At 45.8% G+C, this 19,151-nt stretch overlaps 5 protein-coding genes across 5 annotated transcripts; 3 read left to right on the top strand and 2 right to left on the bottom strand.

Moving 5' to 3' along the window:
• Positions 1 to 2,271: 2,271 nt before the first annotated feature.
• N7455_000658 (uncharacterized protein) lies at positions 2,272 to 4,799 on the top strand (the record flags this gene model as incomplete). Its single annotated transcript, XM_065603846.1, has 4 exons — positions 2,272 to 2,441; positions 2,497 to 3,368; positions 3,426 to 3,653; positions 4,066 to 4,799. The coding sequence occupies 4 exons, from the start codon at positions 2,272 to 2,274 to the stop codon at positions 4,797 to 4,799; spliced, it is 2,004 nt and encodes a 667-aa protein (XP_065462337.1).
• A 469-nt stretch (positions 4,800 to 5,268) lies between these two features.
• Positions 5,269 to 10,172, top strand: N7455_000659 (uncharacterized protein; the record flags this gene model as incomplete). The annotated part of the gene is made up of 3 exons (XM_065603847.1): positions 5,269 to 5,760; positions 5,910 to 7,862; positions 7,920 to 10,172. 3 exons carry the CDS (start codon positions 5,269 to 5,271, stop codon positions 10,170 to 10,172), a joined length of 4,698 nt encoding a protein of 1,565 aa, XP_065462338.1.
• A 1,272-nt stretch (positions 10,173 to 11,444) lies between these two features.
• On the top strand, positions 11,445 to 12,377 carry tpcM (methyltransferase tpcM; the record flags this gene model as incomplete). The annotated part of the gene is made up of 1 exon (XM_040958056.2): positions 11,445 to 12,377. One exon carries the CDS (start codon positions 11,445 to 11,447, stop codon positions 12,375 to 12,377), a length of 933 nt encoding a protein of 310 aa, XP_040811559.2.
• Positions 12,378 to 12,434: 57 nt separating this feature from the next.
• N7455_000661 (putative glutamyl-tRNA(Gln) amidotransferase subunit A) lies at positions 12,435 to 14,398 on the bottom strand (the record flags this gene model as incomplete). Its single annotated transcript, XM_040958107.2, has 7 exons — positions 12,435 to 12,983; positions 13,037 to 13,160; positions 13,215 to 13,636; positions 13,691 to 13,790; positions 13,839 to 13,912; positions 13,972 to 14,070; positions 14,123 to 14,398. 7 exons carry the CDS (start codon positions 14,396 to 14,398, stop codon positions 12,435 to 12,437), a joined length of 1,644 nt encoding a protein of 547 aa, XP_040811516.2.
• Positions 14,399 to 16,968: 2,570 nt separating this feature from the next.
• On the bottom strand, positions 16,969 to 18,560 carry N7455_000662 (putative di-, tri-valent inorganic cation transporter; the record flags this gene model as incomplete). The annotated part of the gene is made up of 9 exons (XM_065603848.1): positions 16,969 to 17,241; positions 17,303 to 17,382; positions 17,436 to 17,703; positions 17,760 to 17,869; positions 17,917 to 17,997; positions 18,060 to 18,207; positions 18,260 to 18,304; positions 18,359 to 18,408; positions 18,452 to 18,560. The coding sequence occupies 9 exons, from the start codon at positions 18,558 to 18,560 to the stop codon at positions 16,969 to 16,971; spliced, it is 1,164 nt and encodes a 387-aa protein (XP_065462339.1).
• Positions 18,561 to 19,151: the final 591 nt, after the last annotated feature.

Consider the following 19,151-nt stretch of genomic DNA (forward strand, 5'->3'; position numbering starts at 1 on the left):
CCTTGTTCTTAATCGAGGGAGTAAAAGAGTCGAGGGGGGTTGAGGGAGGGGGAAGGGGATATTAATTTCATTTTAGACAGGGTCTATTAGTTTCAAAATCAGGGTCTTTTTCCAGCTGAAGCTCATGAGATAAGTAATAATAACTAGCTTTGACTTCTAGTTATTGGGCTCGTAGATTTAAGGCGGTTAGTTGATCCTTCGGATTGGTTGGGAGGCCCGCAGATCACAATGCCCTAAGTTCAACCCGCTAAGCGCTGGGGTTCTACGGATTTATTTTTGGCGCCCCGCAAATAAATTAAAGGGGTTAAAAGGGATTAGGACTAAACGATGAGCTAGGTGCTTTAGACAGCATATTTAATTTAGGGTTATTTTTAGAATGTAGTTTCATTATAGGAAGTGGCTACATCCACATGTCCCCGGGTAGTTGTACCTATAGTTCTAGAAAACGCACAGGCACACCAGGGTCAAAGAAGAGGCAGAAAGAGAAACAGATAACGTCCCCACTCTAAAAGCGGCCCAGTTGCTTGCGCATTAATGACTTAAATGGTGGGTTTCTTTTGGCTTAGAAAGTCTGAAAATTCAAGCCCATTCAATGGCCAAGGTTTCTGCTCTTCCGATGGAGCTACAATGTTGGCAAAGGAGTGGGAGCTTACTCGGGATGTTGAGCAAGGTTCTTGAGGACTCTGCAATTCAGGGCTGCAATGCTTGCTAACTGTCAAGTAATCCACTTATGCTCAAGTTTGGTGCGGGAGATTCGTACATGACTGAGAGTCCGGGTTAAACCCCACTTTACACTCCATGTCCACCGATAGCTTCGTTGGCAGCTAGGTAGCACAAGCACGAGCCTGGTTACCTATCCTATTATAGGGAATATTGAATGATGAACATCATACACAATGCCTGTTTGCCTACGTTGGTTGTTTGTAGTATTCTTTGTTTCTTAGGCTTCCGACTATAGATAGCCAGCTTTTCCCATAGAACCCTCCATTCCCTTTTCCCCCTTTGCATAGTACCCACGCTCATTATATAGTATGTTATATATTATATAGGTGTTGATTTCAATATTTGATTCACTTATAGAAGCCAGACCGTTGGTTCTTTCACTATCTATATCCCTCAAGCTTCCAACGTTGGAAAGTGCTACACAGACTTATGCCTAAGGCCTGGGTGTTTTCCTAAGAATTTCCTTATCATATATTATCATATATTCTATATAGCTTGCCTTATGAGATCAATTACTACCTCAATCCGGTCCACGATTTTCCTGCCCTTGCCCGCGCAAATCGGAGTTTCTATACTTCGTTCAGACCTCTACCGTCGGACACCATAACCCAGGGGATCATGAGAGAAGAAGGTGGTATTTTGTCCGGGTTAAGTAAAGTCGTGGATCACAAAATCGCATAATCGACCCCCCGAAGGAAGTTGTTTGTTGGATCTACTGCCACTACAGGGAAATCTGCCGGGAACCCAACGCGAACATCATCGTGAACAATGATCCTTCCGAAAATGTCTTGGGTGTCGAGATCGTATGCCAAAGAAAGGTTTCGAATTCTACTTCATGGGTTGAAAACAAGGGCACGGCAGTGGAATTTGCCATGATACGCAATGCCTCCTTTAGTTCTATGCATAAGTGACTTTGAATGTTCTGAGAACGTACAGACTCTATTATTGGCAAATGTTCTCCACACACAAGGCATCTTCGGAAGGGGCATTATTCACGGTGGTGTTCAATTTTGGTTCTCGGCAGATGGCTAGTTGTTACTTGTTGTTATACTGTACTGAATATTCTGGAATATCCAAAGTGTACACCAACCAAGATGTTTTTCATGTATAATTCTAGCGATCCCACGACATGATTTGACCATTGCTCATTATGTTGCAAAATATCGGTTGATAGATTCTAGCCGAGGTAAACTACCGCACCTTTCCGCTATTATCTCGCCTAATTTCACTTCAATGGCGCAACTCAATCCTGATAAACGTGATATTTACACAGTGATAACACTTATTAGTAGCTTATCAGTAGCTTGAGACGTCCAAATGTGATCTGGAACCGACTCCAAATAGTGATGCTTCAAAATGCGTGATAGGTTGTTACCCCGAAGACCCTCACCCCGCATCACCGGTAAACACGGCAGTGTCGTATACACTACAGGGCTAATATATTGACTGACTAATACCTTTGAGGGGTCTTACCTTTTGTTATAATTTCTTGGAATTCTGGCTACAGTCTTTTTAATATCTCTTGAACTTATTCAAGGCTGTTTAAACATGTTCTCAGAAAAGGGCAAGACGACGCCCGTTGATCCTGAGGCCACAGATCTAGCACATATCACAGAAGATGAAGAGTCATCTGAAGTACTATCTGGGTTCGCTGTAAAAGGTAAAGTACACGGATGTCTCCAAGTTCTGGGTGCTTTCTTTATATTCTTCAATGTCTGGTCTGTCAACAACCTTCCGAGTTACAATTCAATATCAAAACTCACATCCTCCAAGGGGCCTAAATCTATCGTTTGGAACATTCCAAAGCTTCTATGCACTCACCTATATCCCGTCATCAACATCATCTGACATCGCCTGGATTGGAACAATCCAATCCTGGCTCTTGATCGTCGGCGGTCTACTATCCGGCCCACTCTTCGACCTCGGCTACAACCAGAGCATGATTATGGTTGGAAGCATTCTAGGTGTAACCGGTATGATGATGCTCAGTCTTGCACATGAGTACTACGCCATATTCCTAAGCCAGGGAGTCTGCGTGGGTCTCGGATTCGGACTGCTTTATGTCCCCGCCATTGCATTGGTCAGCCGTTCTTTCACAACAAGAAGGGCTGTTGCGCTAGGTGTTTCGAGTAGCGGTGCACCTGTCGGAGGCATTATCTACACTACCATGTTCAACCAGATTCTACCAAAAGTGGGATTCCCCTGGACTGTTCGCCTTGTGGCGTTCGTGATGCTGGCGCTGTTCATCGCGGCTGCTCTTATGCTTTTGTGGCCAGAGAGACATTCAGTGAGGGTTAAAGCAACCCATCGTAGGAGTTTGATTGATTTGCGCGCTTTCAAGGATCTGCCATTTTGGAGCTTTGCTGTTGGGAATTTTTTCCTTTACCTGGGCTATATCACGCCTTTCTATTACATTCCCACTTACGCGGAGACAAAATTGGGCACGTCGAGTGCAATGGCATCTAATGTCTTGATGATTTCCCAGGCTTCTTCGGTTGTTGGCCGTGTTGTCTTGACTTTATTTGCTCATTACTATGGGTCGATGATTGCGTGGATCGTCTGCGGTGTGCTCTCGGGCGTTCTGTGTATTTGTTGGATCAGTGCAGATAGTCTGGTACGGTTTATCCTTTTTGCAGCCTTCTATGGTAAGTGAAGTTCCTTTCTCTGGGTCATTGGTACTCTGGTTTTGACACAAATCACAGGTGGTATCTCCGGAGCCTTGATTCCTCTCCCGCCGAGCGTTTTCACTCACGTCTGTCCCGACCCCAAGAGTCTCGGGACTTGGCTTGGAATGGCGCAGAGCTTGAGTAGCTTTGCGACTCTTGTGGGGCCACCAATAGCAGGTGCGCTCGCTTCAATTGGTGCTGATGGTAGTGCGGACTTGAACTACCTAGGTATTCAATTGTTTAGTGGGATAGTCATGTGTTTTGGTGCGTTTCAGCTGATCTTTTTATGGTATTTGCTATACAAAAAGAGGGGCAAAACTGGTTTATTTTAAAAGAAAAAAGAGCTGTTTATAGTTGACATGTGATTAATTGCTACCTATGTCCTATTCGGGACTTACGAAATTGACCTCACTATTGAGCTAATATGTACTTCCTTTTTGCTCACATCACTGTCAAATAATCCCTGCTATCTTTCGAGTAGAATCATGTAGTTCGGAGAACCAACCTATCACAATCCTCTAAAGTGGCGGGATCTCGGGGTTCGCAACAAATCACACCGTCGTGAGTCACACAGTCACTAGCTGATAGCATCCAGAGAAGAATAAAATAAAAAAGAATACTATATATAATTTCGTCTCCCTCTCAATTCCCAAATAGCAAAGCTGTAACCGAACAGAAAGCTCAAACATGGCATCACTGCGCCCAAAAGGCCCACTAGTCCCCTTCACTCCGGCTCTACTACCAACAAGCCAAACAATCCCAGGGCAAACAATCATCCTCGAGAAGCTCTCCCCAAAGCATGCCGACGACCTTTTCGCCCTAACCGGTGGGCTTGAGCCACCCAGAGAAGCTTTATGGGACTACATGTTCGACGGGCCATACTCAGACGCCGAAGCCTTCAAAGCCAGCATTGCATCGAAATCCACTTCAACAGATCCATTTTTTTACGCAATCATCGACCAGCGCAACGCTATCCCCACTTTCGGAAAAGCAATTGGCTATCTCTCTCTGATGCGTATGACTCCCGACCACCTGGGCGTCGAAATCGGGAATGTGATGTACTCGTCTGCGCTCCAGCGCACAACTGGCGCGACCGAGGCTATCTATCTCCTTGCTCAACATGCTTTCCATGATCTTGGGTATAGGAGATTGGAGTGGAAATGCCATTCGCTGAATGAACCTTCGCGGCGAGCGGCTCTGCGCTTAGGATTCTCGTTTGAGGGGATCTTTCGGCAGCACATGATTATCAAGGGGAGGAATAGGGATACAGCTTGGTATTCTATTTTGAGGGATGAGTGGGATGCTTCACTAAAGGCTTCCATGGATAAATGGCTAGATCCTGGGAACTTTGGGGAGGATGGTGGTCAGATTAGGTCACTACAGGATTTAAGATCTGGGAGTGGAAAGTGATTGTCCGCATTTAGATATTTAGAGGGTTACACCTGGGCAGTCATCCCTGCTTACCTATAGAGAGCATATATAAAAAGAAAACAATTATCTGTATTGATTTGGTTTTGACGTACGGAGTACACAAAAGCAAAAGAGAACATAGGTCCGACATTAACAACATACCCCATAGACAAAGTCTCTAACCCACTATAAATTATGTTGTACGGAGTACTCTGTATACTTTGTATGTTTTTATATTTCTAGACGGCGATGAGATTGGTTGGTATAAAACCAAGCTGAAAGTTCAACAGTATCCACTTCCAAGGTTGCTGCCACTAAATACTGCATTGATACCCGATTTGAACCGGGAGACTACATGTACGGAGTCATAATAACATAAATAGATCCGTTGAAAGACTATTGGTTTTCAATCGCCTAAGTAAATTTTCCTTTGAACCTGCATTATTCAGAACAGTCAAAATATCTCAACATGCCCGAAAGGCTGAAAAAACAGTGGAAGAAGGCAAAAGTCTTTGCGAAAAATCGCGGTCAGCAATGCAACAACGCGCCTGACGAGAGAGTACAACGGAGCCAACCTCCGCAATCTGATAACAAATCCAACAATCTCCCCGTGAACAATGGAAAATACGACCCTCCTGATCTATGGCAAGCTGCTTTTCAACAATTGGATGTTAAACACAAGAGCGCCTTGATGACCAAATGGTCGGATCCTGGCAAGGGCACAAAGAGTACCGATGCCACTGGCCTAGATATCAAGGTTGCCCTCGATAAGGTCATTGACATTGTCAAAGAGCAAAATGAGATCGGGAAATTGAAAGACGAAAAGAAGTGGTTGAATGGTGCTCCTCAAAAGATCCTCGGTGCGGTCTTAGCGCTTCAGTCGAATATATCAGCTATCGTTGCCTGTGATCCTACGGGCCACGCATCAAGTGCCTGGGCTGTCATCTCGTTCGGATTATCTGTAAGTTGAAAGAAATTGTTCTCAAAGCCATGTCTATATAGTGGCCTCTACAGTACTACGGGAAAGAATCTCTACATCTAGACTTACTCTAGAAAAGGGATGCGACAGTTCTTCATTGTACCATGCTAATTTCTTGAAAGATTACACAGAATTACCGGAACCAGCAGGAGATATGGCTTTCATCGGCGGAATACTTATCAGACATTTTTTCGCGCATGATCTTGACCGAGATTTCTTACCGTGGTCAACACGCTGCAACGAAAGATGGCGTGGAAAACTCACTTGTTCGAATATACTTGGAGATTCTACGTTATTCGGCAGAGGTCATGAGGATCCAAGATCGCAAGTGGCCCAAGAACTTGCTTATCACTGCGATGAATGATATACCTTTGGAAGGTATCAAAACATGCATCATAAATGAAGAGTCTAGTTTGGAACGATGGCTTAGTATGCAACAATTCCTTGAATCTCGGGAGAACACGAAAGATATTTTGGCTCAAGGTGGTAATATACTGCAAGTTGTTCATGATATTCATGACAAGCTGAAAGACTTCCAATCAAAAGTGGCGGAAAACGCAGTCTTCGACACTTACGAGGAACATCCAGCAGGGGAATGCCTCCCTGGCACAAGGATCGAAGTTCTTCAAAGTCTCACCGACTGGATCGACAACTCGCCTGGAGAGACTCTTTTCTGGCTGAAGGGAATAGCAGGGACAGGGAAATCGACCATCTCGCGCAGTTTTGCCAAATCGATGCAAAAAAGAGGGCTTCTAGCAGCAACCTTCTTTTTCAATAGAGGAGAAACCGACCGAGCAAGTTTGAGGATGTTTGCTCCCACAATTGCGAGACAGCTTGCCGATGCGTTTCCTGTGCTCAAAAAGGATATCTTGGATGCAGCGCGCTTTGCCTCGGCCGCATTCGGAATCCAGTTCGATGAACTCCTATCCAAGCCTCTTTCAAAACTCAAAAGAATCAATGACCAACAGATAACTCAGGTCATAGTCATCGACGCTTTAGACGAATGCAAAGACGACAACATCAAATCACTACTCCAGCTTCTACCTCGACTCAATCAAGCCGAGTCATCGATCGATTTGCGAATTTTCATCACGAGCAGACCTGAGAATCCCATCCACTACTTGCTCCAAAGGATTGTAGCAAAAGGCCAAAGGATAGTTTTGGAAAGGATTGATCAGTCAACAATCGAACGTGATATCTCATTGTTCTTCGAAAGAAAACTTCCGGCGATAAGAGATGCGAGGCCAGACGAATCTCTCGAAGATGACTGGCCAGGGCAGAAGAATGTTGACATCCTGATCCAAATGACCGTGCCGCTTTTCATCTCAGCCGCGACTATCTACCGACAGCTGGAGTACCCCTACTCTCCTGCGGAGCTCATATTGGATGATATTCTTGCGAACAGATACAAGAGTTCAAAGTTGGCCGCAATCTACCAACCTGTGCTGAACAGATTTCTGGACCATCCAGATCATCCAAAGGCTAGTCTAATCGAGGAGGTTCGTCTTATCATAGGCGCAATTGTCCTTCTTGAAGATCCCCTGCCTATCGACTCACTTGCTAAGCTAATTGACATATCTCATCAAATCGTCGACAAAAACGTTCGGTCCATTTCGTCCGTTATAATGGTACCTCAACGTGCAGATGAGCCCGTCAGAACTTTCCATAAGTCATTCCGAGACTTCATGCTAGACCCCGAAACAGGTATCGATTCTACAACAGACAAAAATCCATTCAGAGTCGATGCTCCGGCAATGCACAAAAAGCTCGCATCTGATTGTGTCCGAGTGATGCAAAGAGCAAAAGGTGGTCTTCGGAAAAACATCTGCCGTTTAGAGAGCTACGGAACCCCACGCGCACAGATTGATCATGAAAGGGTAACTCTCCACATGCCAAAAGAATTACAGTATGCCTGTCGGCATTGGGTGGATCATCTGCAGCAATCGGAGACGTCTATCTCCGATCGAGATGAATTTCATTTGTTCTTAGAAGGAAACTTTCTATCATGGGTTGAAGCGATGGTCATATTGGGCTACAACTCAGAGCCTTTCAAAGCTCTCACTACCTTACGGTCTATCATTCGGGTAACCTCTTCTCAATTTTCTTCGCTTATTGGGATATTTCTAACTAGGGTCTACTAGGTGAACACCGGCTCAGCACTCTCGCAGTTTCTTTATGACGCAAAAAGATTTCTCCTGAAAAACATGGCAATTGCCGAGCGAACACCATTACAGATTTATTCTTCTGGACTCATATTCGCCCCCCACGAATGTACTATCAGGAAGACTTTCCAGAAACTTATACCGCAATGCTTCACCCAGCTACCGCATGTCGAATCGCAATGGGGGCCACACTTGCAAACATTTGAAGAGAACACATATCATGTAGATGATATAGTATTTTCCCCTGACGGGTCTTTACTTGCATCTAGTTCTCACAAAGCTTTGATGCTTTGGAACACAGAAACTGGCACACTCCGACAACGCCTTGACGAAAATCCTGGCGGGCCGACATTTTTAACTACAGAAAAAGGACTTGTATTTACAAGAGCCTCAGTTGCATTTTCGCCTGACGGAAATTTGATTGCCTCAGTAATCGATGATAGGACTGTACGTCTATGGGATGTCACCTCAGGTCTGGTCATGTTGCAGAGAACCCTTACGGTAGTCGATGATGGCGTTTGCAAAGTGGCGTTCTCGCCCGACAGTGAACACTTGGCTGTGGCGTGCGTCAATAAGTCTGTGCAGATATGGTGCCTTGAACCAATTGGTCTTCAGCTCACTATCGAGGGGCATACAGACACTGTTCAATGTGTGGTATTTTCGCCTGATGGAAAATTTCTGGCATCCTCGTCTTCCGATGGTACCGTCATACTATGGGAAGCCGCCTCCCGGTCCTTCGAGTTGCATGCCGTTCTCACTGGAAATTCTGGTGTCATGGAGTCAGTGGCTTTTTCACCTGACAGTCACTCCCTAGCCTCGGCATCCGAAACAGTGATGATATGGGATGTGATCTCGGGTGAGCTGAAGAAGACGTTGTCGGTCAGGAGCCGATACAATATACATTCAATCACATTCTCACATGACGGTGAATCCATTCTCGCCACCTCGAATAAAACAGTCAGGATTTGGAGCATCTCTGCGGACAAAGAGGTGTTTGCTCTTCAAGGACCAGGTGCCAATTCTGACGAACCCTTCAGCACACTTTCCTTGTCGTTAAACGGCCCACTACTGGCGGGTTCTTCGCAAGCCAACATTTGGCTCTGGGATATATCTCCATTTTTATGGCCTGAGAACTGCCGATCCCCCACGAAAGACGTGACGTCGCTGCTTTTTTCCCCCGATAGAAGCTTTGTTGCCTCTACAACAATGAGTGATCTCACTCTATGGGATTCATATACGGGAAAACGCCTATTCCGCATCAACGATGGCATTCTGCATGACGAAACAGTTGCCTTTTCCTCCGACAATAGGATGATTGCGTTCTGTTCAGACCCTGACTATACCCTGAAGATGCGGTCCACGGACTCTGGTCTGCCCATAAATGCCATAAATGCCACTGGTGACAACGCAATTTTCAATGCGATAGCGTTCTCAGTTGATGGAAAATTGATGGCTTCAGTGCAGTCCAAAGTTATACAGATTTGGGATATGTTATCTGGGCAGCTATTGCAAAGCATAGAAGTTACCGACCACGAGCCGAAGTCTCTAGCTTTCTCTAATGACAGCAAGATACTAGCCTCGGGCTACGAAGGCCTAACGGATTACGAAAGATCGAGAAAACAGAAAAATACAGATGGAATACGTACGGAGACCGAGTCATCCAAGGATTTCAAGCATCGGGGAACGATTTCCTCGGTCTATGAGGTAAACACCGTCACAATTTGGGACACCGACACGGGAGCATTGATTTCTACCTTGAGAAATACTGAAAAGGAGTACGATCGCGTCGAAGCACTGGCGTTCTCTCCAGATGATAAGTTACTAGCTTCTTCATCGTGGAATGGTAAGATAAAAATATGGGATATTGGATTGTGCAGTCTGGTATATACAGATGACGGCCCGGAAGGATTAGATCTGAACCATCGCCCTCGATTCTGGTTTTCCGAATCCGGAAGCACGCTAAAGACAAACAAAGATTCCTATGAAATTCGCAGGGAAGAAAAAAATGGGCCAGCTTCTTTTTCAAAGACTGAGCGTCGTATAGAGGCACGGTGGGGTGGAGAATGGTTACAGTACAAACAGCATAATATTCTCTGGCTACCAACTGAGTACCGTCCCTCGCACTCAGTTGTTCGCGACAACCTGGTTGCTCTTGGACACAACTCTGGTGATGTTTCATTCATCCGCTTGAAAGACATCCCTGGGGATGAGCTAGAGGGGCTCTTAGATTGATCTTTCTTCTGTCCGCATACTGATTTCTCGGGTGTTCTCTTCTCTCTACGTTTCAAGTTTTCTGTAACTATCAATATAGTGAAGCAATCTATGCAAACAGCAGTACTGTCGGACGAGCACCACACCAGCGTACGGATACAACATCTGTACGAGGAATATATGCTGTCGATTCCGAAGAAAGCAGTACGCACTAGTACAGAGATGGGCTAATAGTTCCCTTGAACCGTACTTGAGTTGTGTCTTCTAAAATACAGTATATTGGGGATGCAGCACCATATCGCAGCACCAAAATTAGCCAGGTGCTGCGGGACTTGTCAAGAGGCATTGCCCGCTTATATAAGGCCCGCGGGCTTGGAATGCCTTCCAGCCCGTCGATAGGCAATGTCGTAGTCTAATTAGGACAGAAGAACCATAGATTGGTAACGGACTAGGGCAGGATTAGTAGTAGACTGGTTAGTAAATTTATTAATTCCTTTAAATTTATAGTTACCTACGGGTAAATACCCGAGCTCTTCTATATTTTATAAAACAAGCGAGGACCTAGCGAAACTATTTACTCCACCGATATATGGCGTCACTAGCACCATTTTGAATGTCTATAGAGCATGTTTTTAATGTCGGTGGGACCTATAACCTCTACACAAAAGCCCTTTGTTCTTCATAGGAAAGAGATCGTTAACGCGCTATTGAAGATCACCGACAGGTGTAACTAACTCCACAACTCCACCTGCCCCACTATTTAGCAGAGCTTGAGGGAGTTAAGATTAAAGGAACTCGCGTATAACTGCATTATATGGAAGATAAGGGTAATAATACGAATATCAAAGGATAAACCCCATCAAGACTATGTCAAATAGCTATGTGATAGATCTTGATCTTGATGTGACCAGATCTACATCAAAATGAAATCCGAGATCCGAGATCGGCTTGACCGATGTTCTCCGAGATCTCCAAGAGATCTTATCGAACTTCTCCATCAGAACCTCTATGATTGGAAGATGTTCACATTCCCAAGGTTTAACGAATAGACGCAGTGCGGTTCATCAATCCCAATCCTTTAGCGGGTCTGCTTTTCGGGCTGAGAGACAACACACTCCCTCGTTCTTATACTTTATGTGCAGCCCTGCAATGACAAATAAAGAAATGATATCCGTTTGCAAGAACAACATTGGCAACGTATAAATACCCCCCTAATTACCCCAGTACACCATCTATTCGTTAAATCATTACCTCCTGATCATTCAACTCATTTCCCAAATGTCCACATCAACAATGTCACCCAACGAAACCACACCCACTAGGGAATATGGTTTCAACCCCAACCAAGGCGTAAACTGGGCCGACTACCTCACCTTCCGCCCAATCTATCCACCCTCCTTTTTTGAAAAAGTCTTCGCCTACCACTCCCAAAAGCCCCACTCAACCTGGTCCCTCGCCCAAGATATCGGCGCCGGCTGCGGAATCGTCTCATCGAGTCTTGCGCCCCGCTTCAACAAAGTAATCGTCTCAGACCCAAATGAGGGATACACCGCACTCGCTCGCAGAGTCCTCGTCGAGGAATCTCGACTGCCCGAATCCAAGTTCCGGTTCCTGCAAGAAAGTGCCGAAAGGAGCTCTGTGGAATCTGGCTCAGTCAATCTGATCATGGCGTGTGAATGTATTCACTGGACGAGGCCGGAGATTGCGATTGCCGAGTTTGCACGGGAGTTATGTGCCGGTGGAACGCTTGTCATTACGCATTATAATTATCCGCGCATTGTTGGGAATGAGAGGGCTCAAAAGGCATGGGCGGCTGTTTGTACGTTTTATGCGGGCGAGGTTCATGATCCGATGCTTGATCATGCGTTGAGGATCTTAAACTCTGGGACTGAGGCTCTAGGATTCCCTGTGGAGGATTGGGAAGGGGTGAAGCGGTTGTATGTTAACGCTCGGGGGAGTATTGAGGCCTTTAGGATTAATGATCGAATTGGTGAGAGTCAGGTTAGGGATGGGGAGGAGACTGTTTGGGAGGAGGATGATGCGGACTGGATGGATGAGCAGGACTGTGACTGGTTTAAAGGCTATGCATCTACCTGGACGACGCCAAGTGTATCCGAGTCGGACATTAATCCGCTTTGGGATGATATGGAGAGGGCTTTTGAGGGGAAGAAAGTGAAGACAGCTACCCCAGTCGCTATGGTCTTTGCTACGAAGAGACATAGCTGAGGGGTGGACATGTGTAACAAGTAAAACTAATCTAAGCAATTTATCACCATTCACAAGTTAAACCTTCAAGTGCTGCTTCTCACTAATAATCTCCTCGACAACCTTCGCCGCTGCTAGGGTCTCTTCGTCCTTGAACCGTCTGCCAGCAATCTGCAATCCCACCGATGCGCCCTCATACCTCTCCGGGTCCTCGTACTTACGCCACTCCCTCTCATCGACCTCATCCCGGGGAACATACTTCTTATCCTGCTCCGTCAACACGTCTACCTTTGGATCCACGGTGATTCCAGATGGGAAAACCACAGAAGGCAGGTCTACTAAGTTCCAAATAGCAGTATAATTCCAATACTGCGACTCGCCCATCACTGCCGCGGCAGCGGGATATGTCGGGGAGAGAATAAAATCGACACCGCGACTCTTAAGAAGAGCGTGGTACTCGTCTCTGTAGATATCGCGCTGCTCCTGCAGGGCCCATGCCTCGGGGTGGGAAAGAGGCGTGCTTCGGCTATAGGAGAGAGCCCAGTCGGTTAGCGGGCGTAATGGCTCGCCTGATTGCGCAATAACCTCGTGTTGCTTGCTGGCAGCATCAGGGTAGTATAGAGCGGACTGAGCCATGTTAGCGTTCTAGCATACATGACCAACGAAGATTCAGCACTCACAATAACTTCCCAACCGTGCTGGTGCTTATACGGCTCCCAGTCTACCACTTTCACACCTGCCGCTACCAGCTTCTCCTTGGCAAATCTCAAAGCGCGAGTAATAGGTGGATGAGGGCGGACGCAGCTAGGAAATGGATTAGCATACTGACAACAAATATATGTTAGGGTTATGACACACCCATCATCCCACATAATAGCCACAGTCATATCCCGTGTCGGAGCAACCATCTTCCATGGCACAGGCACCAGCGACGTCTCAATATCCCAAGGTTCCTGCTCCAATGCAGCTTTCTGGAACAGCTCTAGATCCTCAATCGAGCTACTAGCCAACGGACCCACCACTCCGTGGATAGTCTCCTGGCCAGAAGCGGCCACTTTGAGTCCTGTTACAGGGTTCCGCATTGAGGAAGGACGGAAGCCGTACACACCGCAAAACGCTGCGGGGCAGCGAATTGATCCACCGATATCAGTTCCAATCCCGAGTGGCGCGCACCGGAAGCCCATTGATGCGCCCTCACCGCCAGAGGACCCGCCTGGACTTAGAGTGCGGTTGAGTGGGTTCAATGTTGTGCCGGTGATGTTGTTGCTGCAGCATAGGTGCTAGATGGCGTTAGTTGTGAGATATACCGGGTAATGTAGAATTTATGGACATACCATCAATGACTGGGGCTGGTTAGTCCGGACATGGAAGATGGCGCCGGCTTTGGATAGGAGTTGGAGGAGAAAGGCATCCTCCGTGCTGACTTTATCAACCCTGTTGCTTGTCAGTAATGTTGGTTTGTCGTGGTGGATTTCTGCTCACCAAGCTACGTATCCCGTGTTGCATGTTCTGTTCTTCATAGATATGTGCTCTTTTACACTGATTGGTATGCCATGCTGTGGTTGTTTCATTAGAACCTTGCCGATATAAACTTTAGGTATGTATATGAGCTTACCAGAGGCCCAACCAGTTTCCCTGTGCGCCTGTAGTACTCATCATGTTCTTTGGCGCGAGTGATTGCCTCGTCTGCCATAAACTCTGTTGCAAAATTGAGCTAACAAGAATGTTAACGCTGGAGCTACAAAAGCCGAGTCTCCTAATCTCACCAGTTGGTGGCCCAGCACGGCCCTCTTCAAGAACGCAACCACCACTTCTTCCGCACTCAGTTTTCCATTGCCCATTTCCGTCACTAGCGCAGTGGCCGACATCTCAGTAATAAGGAGCTCGCGCTCATTCAACAACCCGCTTTGCTTGGGGAAATCAACCACACTCTTCTGCGAGACTGGCGGCAGCCTATCGACAGGGAGAAGCCATTGCTTCGGAATGGAATTATTTAAGATGTCTTTGCCTTTTTGGGCTTGGCTCTCCCAGGTACGAGTCATGTTGAGTGGTAATTGAAATTGAATATAGGGGTATACCGGTGGGTTTGGGAGGCAAACTTGGAGAGAGGAAAGAGGAAAGATAAACACGAGGCACTTCGTCCTACGCACTTCCCCGCACACAATCTGTGTGACATGACTATCTCGGAATCGGAACTCGTTAGACAATGACCTTTCCTCACGGTGCATCCCCGCATGGCAGATTGGAGGGCTCTTATCTGCGGGACGTCTGATTACATGTAAGGAATGGATGCGGAGTAATTCCGTTCTAACTTTGATAGCCGAAGTACAATCGTACACCTTTCTATATCTCTCGAATATCGATAAAATTAAGGAGGAAAAAACTATAAACATTAAATTATTTACCGACATACCTAGTTAGGGTCCACCCCGGTATAATATTGACCCAACTTAGATCCTGATCTTCATAGCTATATCTACGTGTCATAGTTACATCCCCCCACAGGGGGGGCATCTAAATATAAATCCAAATATACAGGTCCCTTGAATTTTCTTTTCCCTTTCTTTCTTGAAAACATCAAAAAATTGCATCATGTCGGGGGGTGTATCTAATTCTAAGGACGTCATGCGAGACTTGCTCCTACGAGGGGAATTCTCTGACATGGAAATCATTTGTCAAGGAAGAACTTTCAAAGCTCACCAAGCTATTGTTTGCACGCAATCAAGCTACTTCAAGAGCGCAATCTGTGGCGGCTTCAAGGTATAATCGAGAGAAACCTCGGCTGATGCATCTCGGTTGCTAATTGCTTATTATCTCAGGAAACTAGTGCGAAAGTTATCAATCTCTAGGAAGATGATCCAGAAACCATTGAACGTGTTTTGTCCTTCCTTTACCTTGGAGAATATAACGAGGCGCCCTATCTAGAGGATAAACCGAACGATACAGAACCTAAGGAAATCCCTCTCAGCAATATGGAAGTATTTATCGCGGCTGATAAGTTCGAAATTGAGCCTTTAAAGTCCCTGGCTACTCAAAAGTTCTCTCGGTGGGCAACTGCAAATTGGAACTCTCCAATATTTCCCGACGTCGTTCATGAAGTCATGACTTCAGTGCCTTCACATGAATCAAGCCTACGAGAAATTATTGTCGACGTGATCTCAACACATATCACTGATCTTATCGAAAGACCAGAGATACTTCATCTCTTACTTCATCTCTTGGACTCATTCGGGTGCCTTGGGTCACTGACCATCGCGAGCTTAGTCCGGAATGGGCAGTTAAAACATGCAAAGGAAAACGACGCTTTCGAGGTATTTATTCAGAAACTCGTTTCCTTTGAGAAGTGTCAAAAGTGTTTCACGCCATTTAATGTAAGATTGAAATTTAGAGAGTATGAAATGGGGGTTTTCCGCTGTGCTTCTTGTGGTGCACGACACTGACGAAAGCACGCTATTGCAAAAGCTGGTTCCAGTTATGAGTCATGTATGGCTATACACTAATATCTCGAAATCATGATAGATATTACATACACAAAGTCTAGGACTATCATTCACATTAAGGTTTTACTTGAGAGACTTGGTTAGCTCTGGTTACGCAGCACTCCTTCGCTCGCCGCAAAAACGTCAAATCTAGCAAGGTCAGCTTGATCTTTGAATATCAACAAGACTGATTGGACAAAATGCGGCGTACCAGAGCCAGGAAAGTCCTTTGTCTGTCCTTTCAACCTGTCTATTTAACTACCAAGATCTCGTATTTCAGCATATCGAATAATGCTAAAGCAGTTCTCAAAGTGAGTGCTCCATATATCACCGTGCGACTATGTTTCGTTCTACTAGAGAGACATCATTTATTGTGTTTCTTGGTAGCGGCCGCCGTCGGCCGCCACTTTAGGCCCCACCATACCACCATACCGAGATGTGAAGCCCTAATCCATTACAGTCAGTACTTTGTCCCTGGAAGAATGACCTCTGGTGATACATATATTTATAAGTAGTCGCTGGAACTCTCGAAAATACAGTCACTCATCTATCTTCTCATCCACCTCAATTATCGGCTAGTTAAAATGACATCTGCAATTGACTCGAGCGCAATTTTCCGTGTTGACGGCAAAAGTAAATAAATATCATGACCGACTAAGATGTTTGAAAGGTTGGATTTCAAAGCAATATACATAATATCCGAAGTACTCCGTGCATGTCAATTCATTAGTAAATGAAATAGCTATTTGCTAGAATAAAAGTTCAAATACCATTATCATTATTCCTATAATCCATGGATACTCGCAAGGTATATCAGAATTGATATGCCAAGACCCAAAGTTGCGCCATGATACTGATAGTGACGTTCTAGAAGATGAAAAACAGGCATTTTAAATAGATTAATTAATATGAACTCAATAATTTTACTAAAAACACAAAAAAAGAATAAAAAGAAATCTCTCCCTCGGGGAATCGAACCCCGGTCTCCCGCGCTTATCGGTTTTAATGACAAGCGGAAATCATCACCACTAGACCAAGGAAGATAAGATGGTTGAGTTACTGCTCGACCACTTGGCTGGTTGATGGAATGAAAAGCCCATCTTGACATCATGGGCATGTTCTCTGTTCTCATTCTATCCACAACAAGTCAACTGCTCGCACACCGTCCCGCAGATAACCTGGCACCGGGGAGAGTCATGCAACACCTCATCAACTTCCTCCGATAACTCGGGCTGCAGTGTAACTGAGTGGATTCCATAGGCGTGGAAACACTCATTGATCACCCGGGCCGTTTTCATAAAGTCCTCGACCGAGTCCTCAGATACGACGACGTGCACTGAGGCGAGGGTTTTTTGTTGGTTGAGGCGCCAAATGTGGAGTTCGTGGACTGAGTTGACGCCCTTGATCTGGTGATTGTTAGGAAGAGGAGAAATATAATGATGGAGGTGGAGATGAAGGAGAACTTACCTTCTCTAGGTCGTGTTGAACATCGCACATGTCAACCCCCGTAGGCACGCTCTCTAGCAGGATCATCCCGGCTCGGCGCACTGGATTGTGTCAGCTCTCTTTCTCTTGACCCTCTTCTGTTGAAAAGACTTACTCAGAGGGAAAGATGATAGAATAATGAGGATGGCAATGAACATGCTCACACCGGGATCGGCATAGTATCGGCCCGCATGGGGTGCAGCGAGCCAGATAATCAGACCCGCGGCCATGACGCCCAGGTTATTGATTGCATCGCCGATAACGTGGATCATCACTCCCATCATACCCAGATCACCGTGGTCGTGACCGCCATGACCATGGCTATGGCCGCCTGAGTCTTCGCAGTGATGTTTTTCGAAATGAAGATGTTTGTGATCGAGGTGCTAAGCTGTGTCAGTTGCTCTCCATTAATTGCATTTATCTAATCGTTGCAGCGTACTTTGGTACTGGAGTCATGGCATTCTTCGCCAAGGTGAAGAACTGGTGTCTCAATTGTGGGTGATGGGCTATGATCATGACTGTGTTCATGTTCATGTCCATGTCCATGTTCTGGGCACTGTTAGCATGATACTTAAGAACGACCCCATTAACCGTACCGTGAAGGAAGACTGCACTAATAATATTCAGGCCCAATCCGATACACCCAATGATGAACATCAGCTTGGGGTTATGAACATCTAGATCCACCGTCAGTCATGGCCAGACAATATCAACATCCAGTCTGGGCGATGGCACCGACTTTGTATAGCAATAAATCGCTCAATCGACTGCAAAAATATACTAATGCCCAGTCCGAACAGAAGAACACCGTTGAAAAAGGCACCGAGCAGCTGAGCCCGCTGCCAACCGAAAGTAAGCTCCTTAGGCGACTCACTGTGCTCAGATTTCTATACTTCACATCAGCACCACCACGTATCCAGAGGCCAATCCACACAGTACCTTCAATGCAACAAGGGCAATAATAAACCCAACTAAATCATTCAGCTACAATGTATATTAGCCAACAAAATCCCCCACTCCACAACCGAAAACGCCTACATAGTGGAAAGCATCCGCAATCAGAGAAATAGAGTGGGTATAGAAGCCGACTAGCCCCGTATCAGCACATCAATTCCAGACCAAAATCACTACCATCACAACCAAGAAAGGGCAACCGACCCGAAATCTCAGCCAGAAAGAAACAAGTCGATATACCAATCACAACGCTCAGCCGTGTTGAGCGTGATAGATGAAGAACCATGACTGCGGAGATCCAATAACAGAAGAATTAAAACAGAACAAAAGTCCAGGAAGGTAGCTTGCCATTGACGAAAGGCACATTTTTTGCTGCGAGATAGTGAATACTTCTGCCTTCCTCTGGTTCAAAAAGAAATGGCTGGTGCGATGTTCCTGCCGTGTAACTCTTCGCCAATGTGGTTGGTGGCTCCGGTAAGGTATGCTGGATCTTGAGGATTAAGGAGAGTTTGGGTGATTCATTGGACTTAACTGCTTCAGTTCTCTGTAATGGTAATATATCATTGTTAACAGCGGTTGGGGTATGTTGTATGGGAAGGGTTAAGGTCAAGCACAAGTACTAAGGGCTAGAGCTACATACTTGGGCCCAAAAGGATCTGCCAGAGGACACTGACAGCCTGGAATTCTCCAGGAACATATTTCCCCCCAGCCCTACAGGAGCTTGTGGATTGGGTTTGTGTATTTTGCAGATCAGCCGATGAGGAATGCAGACTTTGCCCCTACACATTGTATCACAACATCTGAATGTGAGATTTAACTATAACCTTGAATCAGTAATGAGTGTTTTACGAAAGGGATTGAATCTTAGATAGAATGA

This window comes from Penicillium solitum (assembly GCF_028829755.1).
Source record: "Penicillium solitum strain IBT 25940 chromosome Unknown utg000001l_segment0_segment0, whole genome shotgun sequence".
Classification (NCBI taxonomy): domain Eukaryota; kingdom Fungi; phylum Ascomycota; class Eurotiomycetes; order Eurotiales; family Aspergillaceae; genus Penicillium; species Penicillium solitum.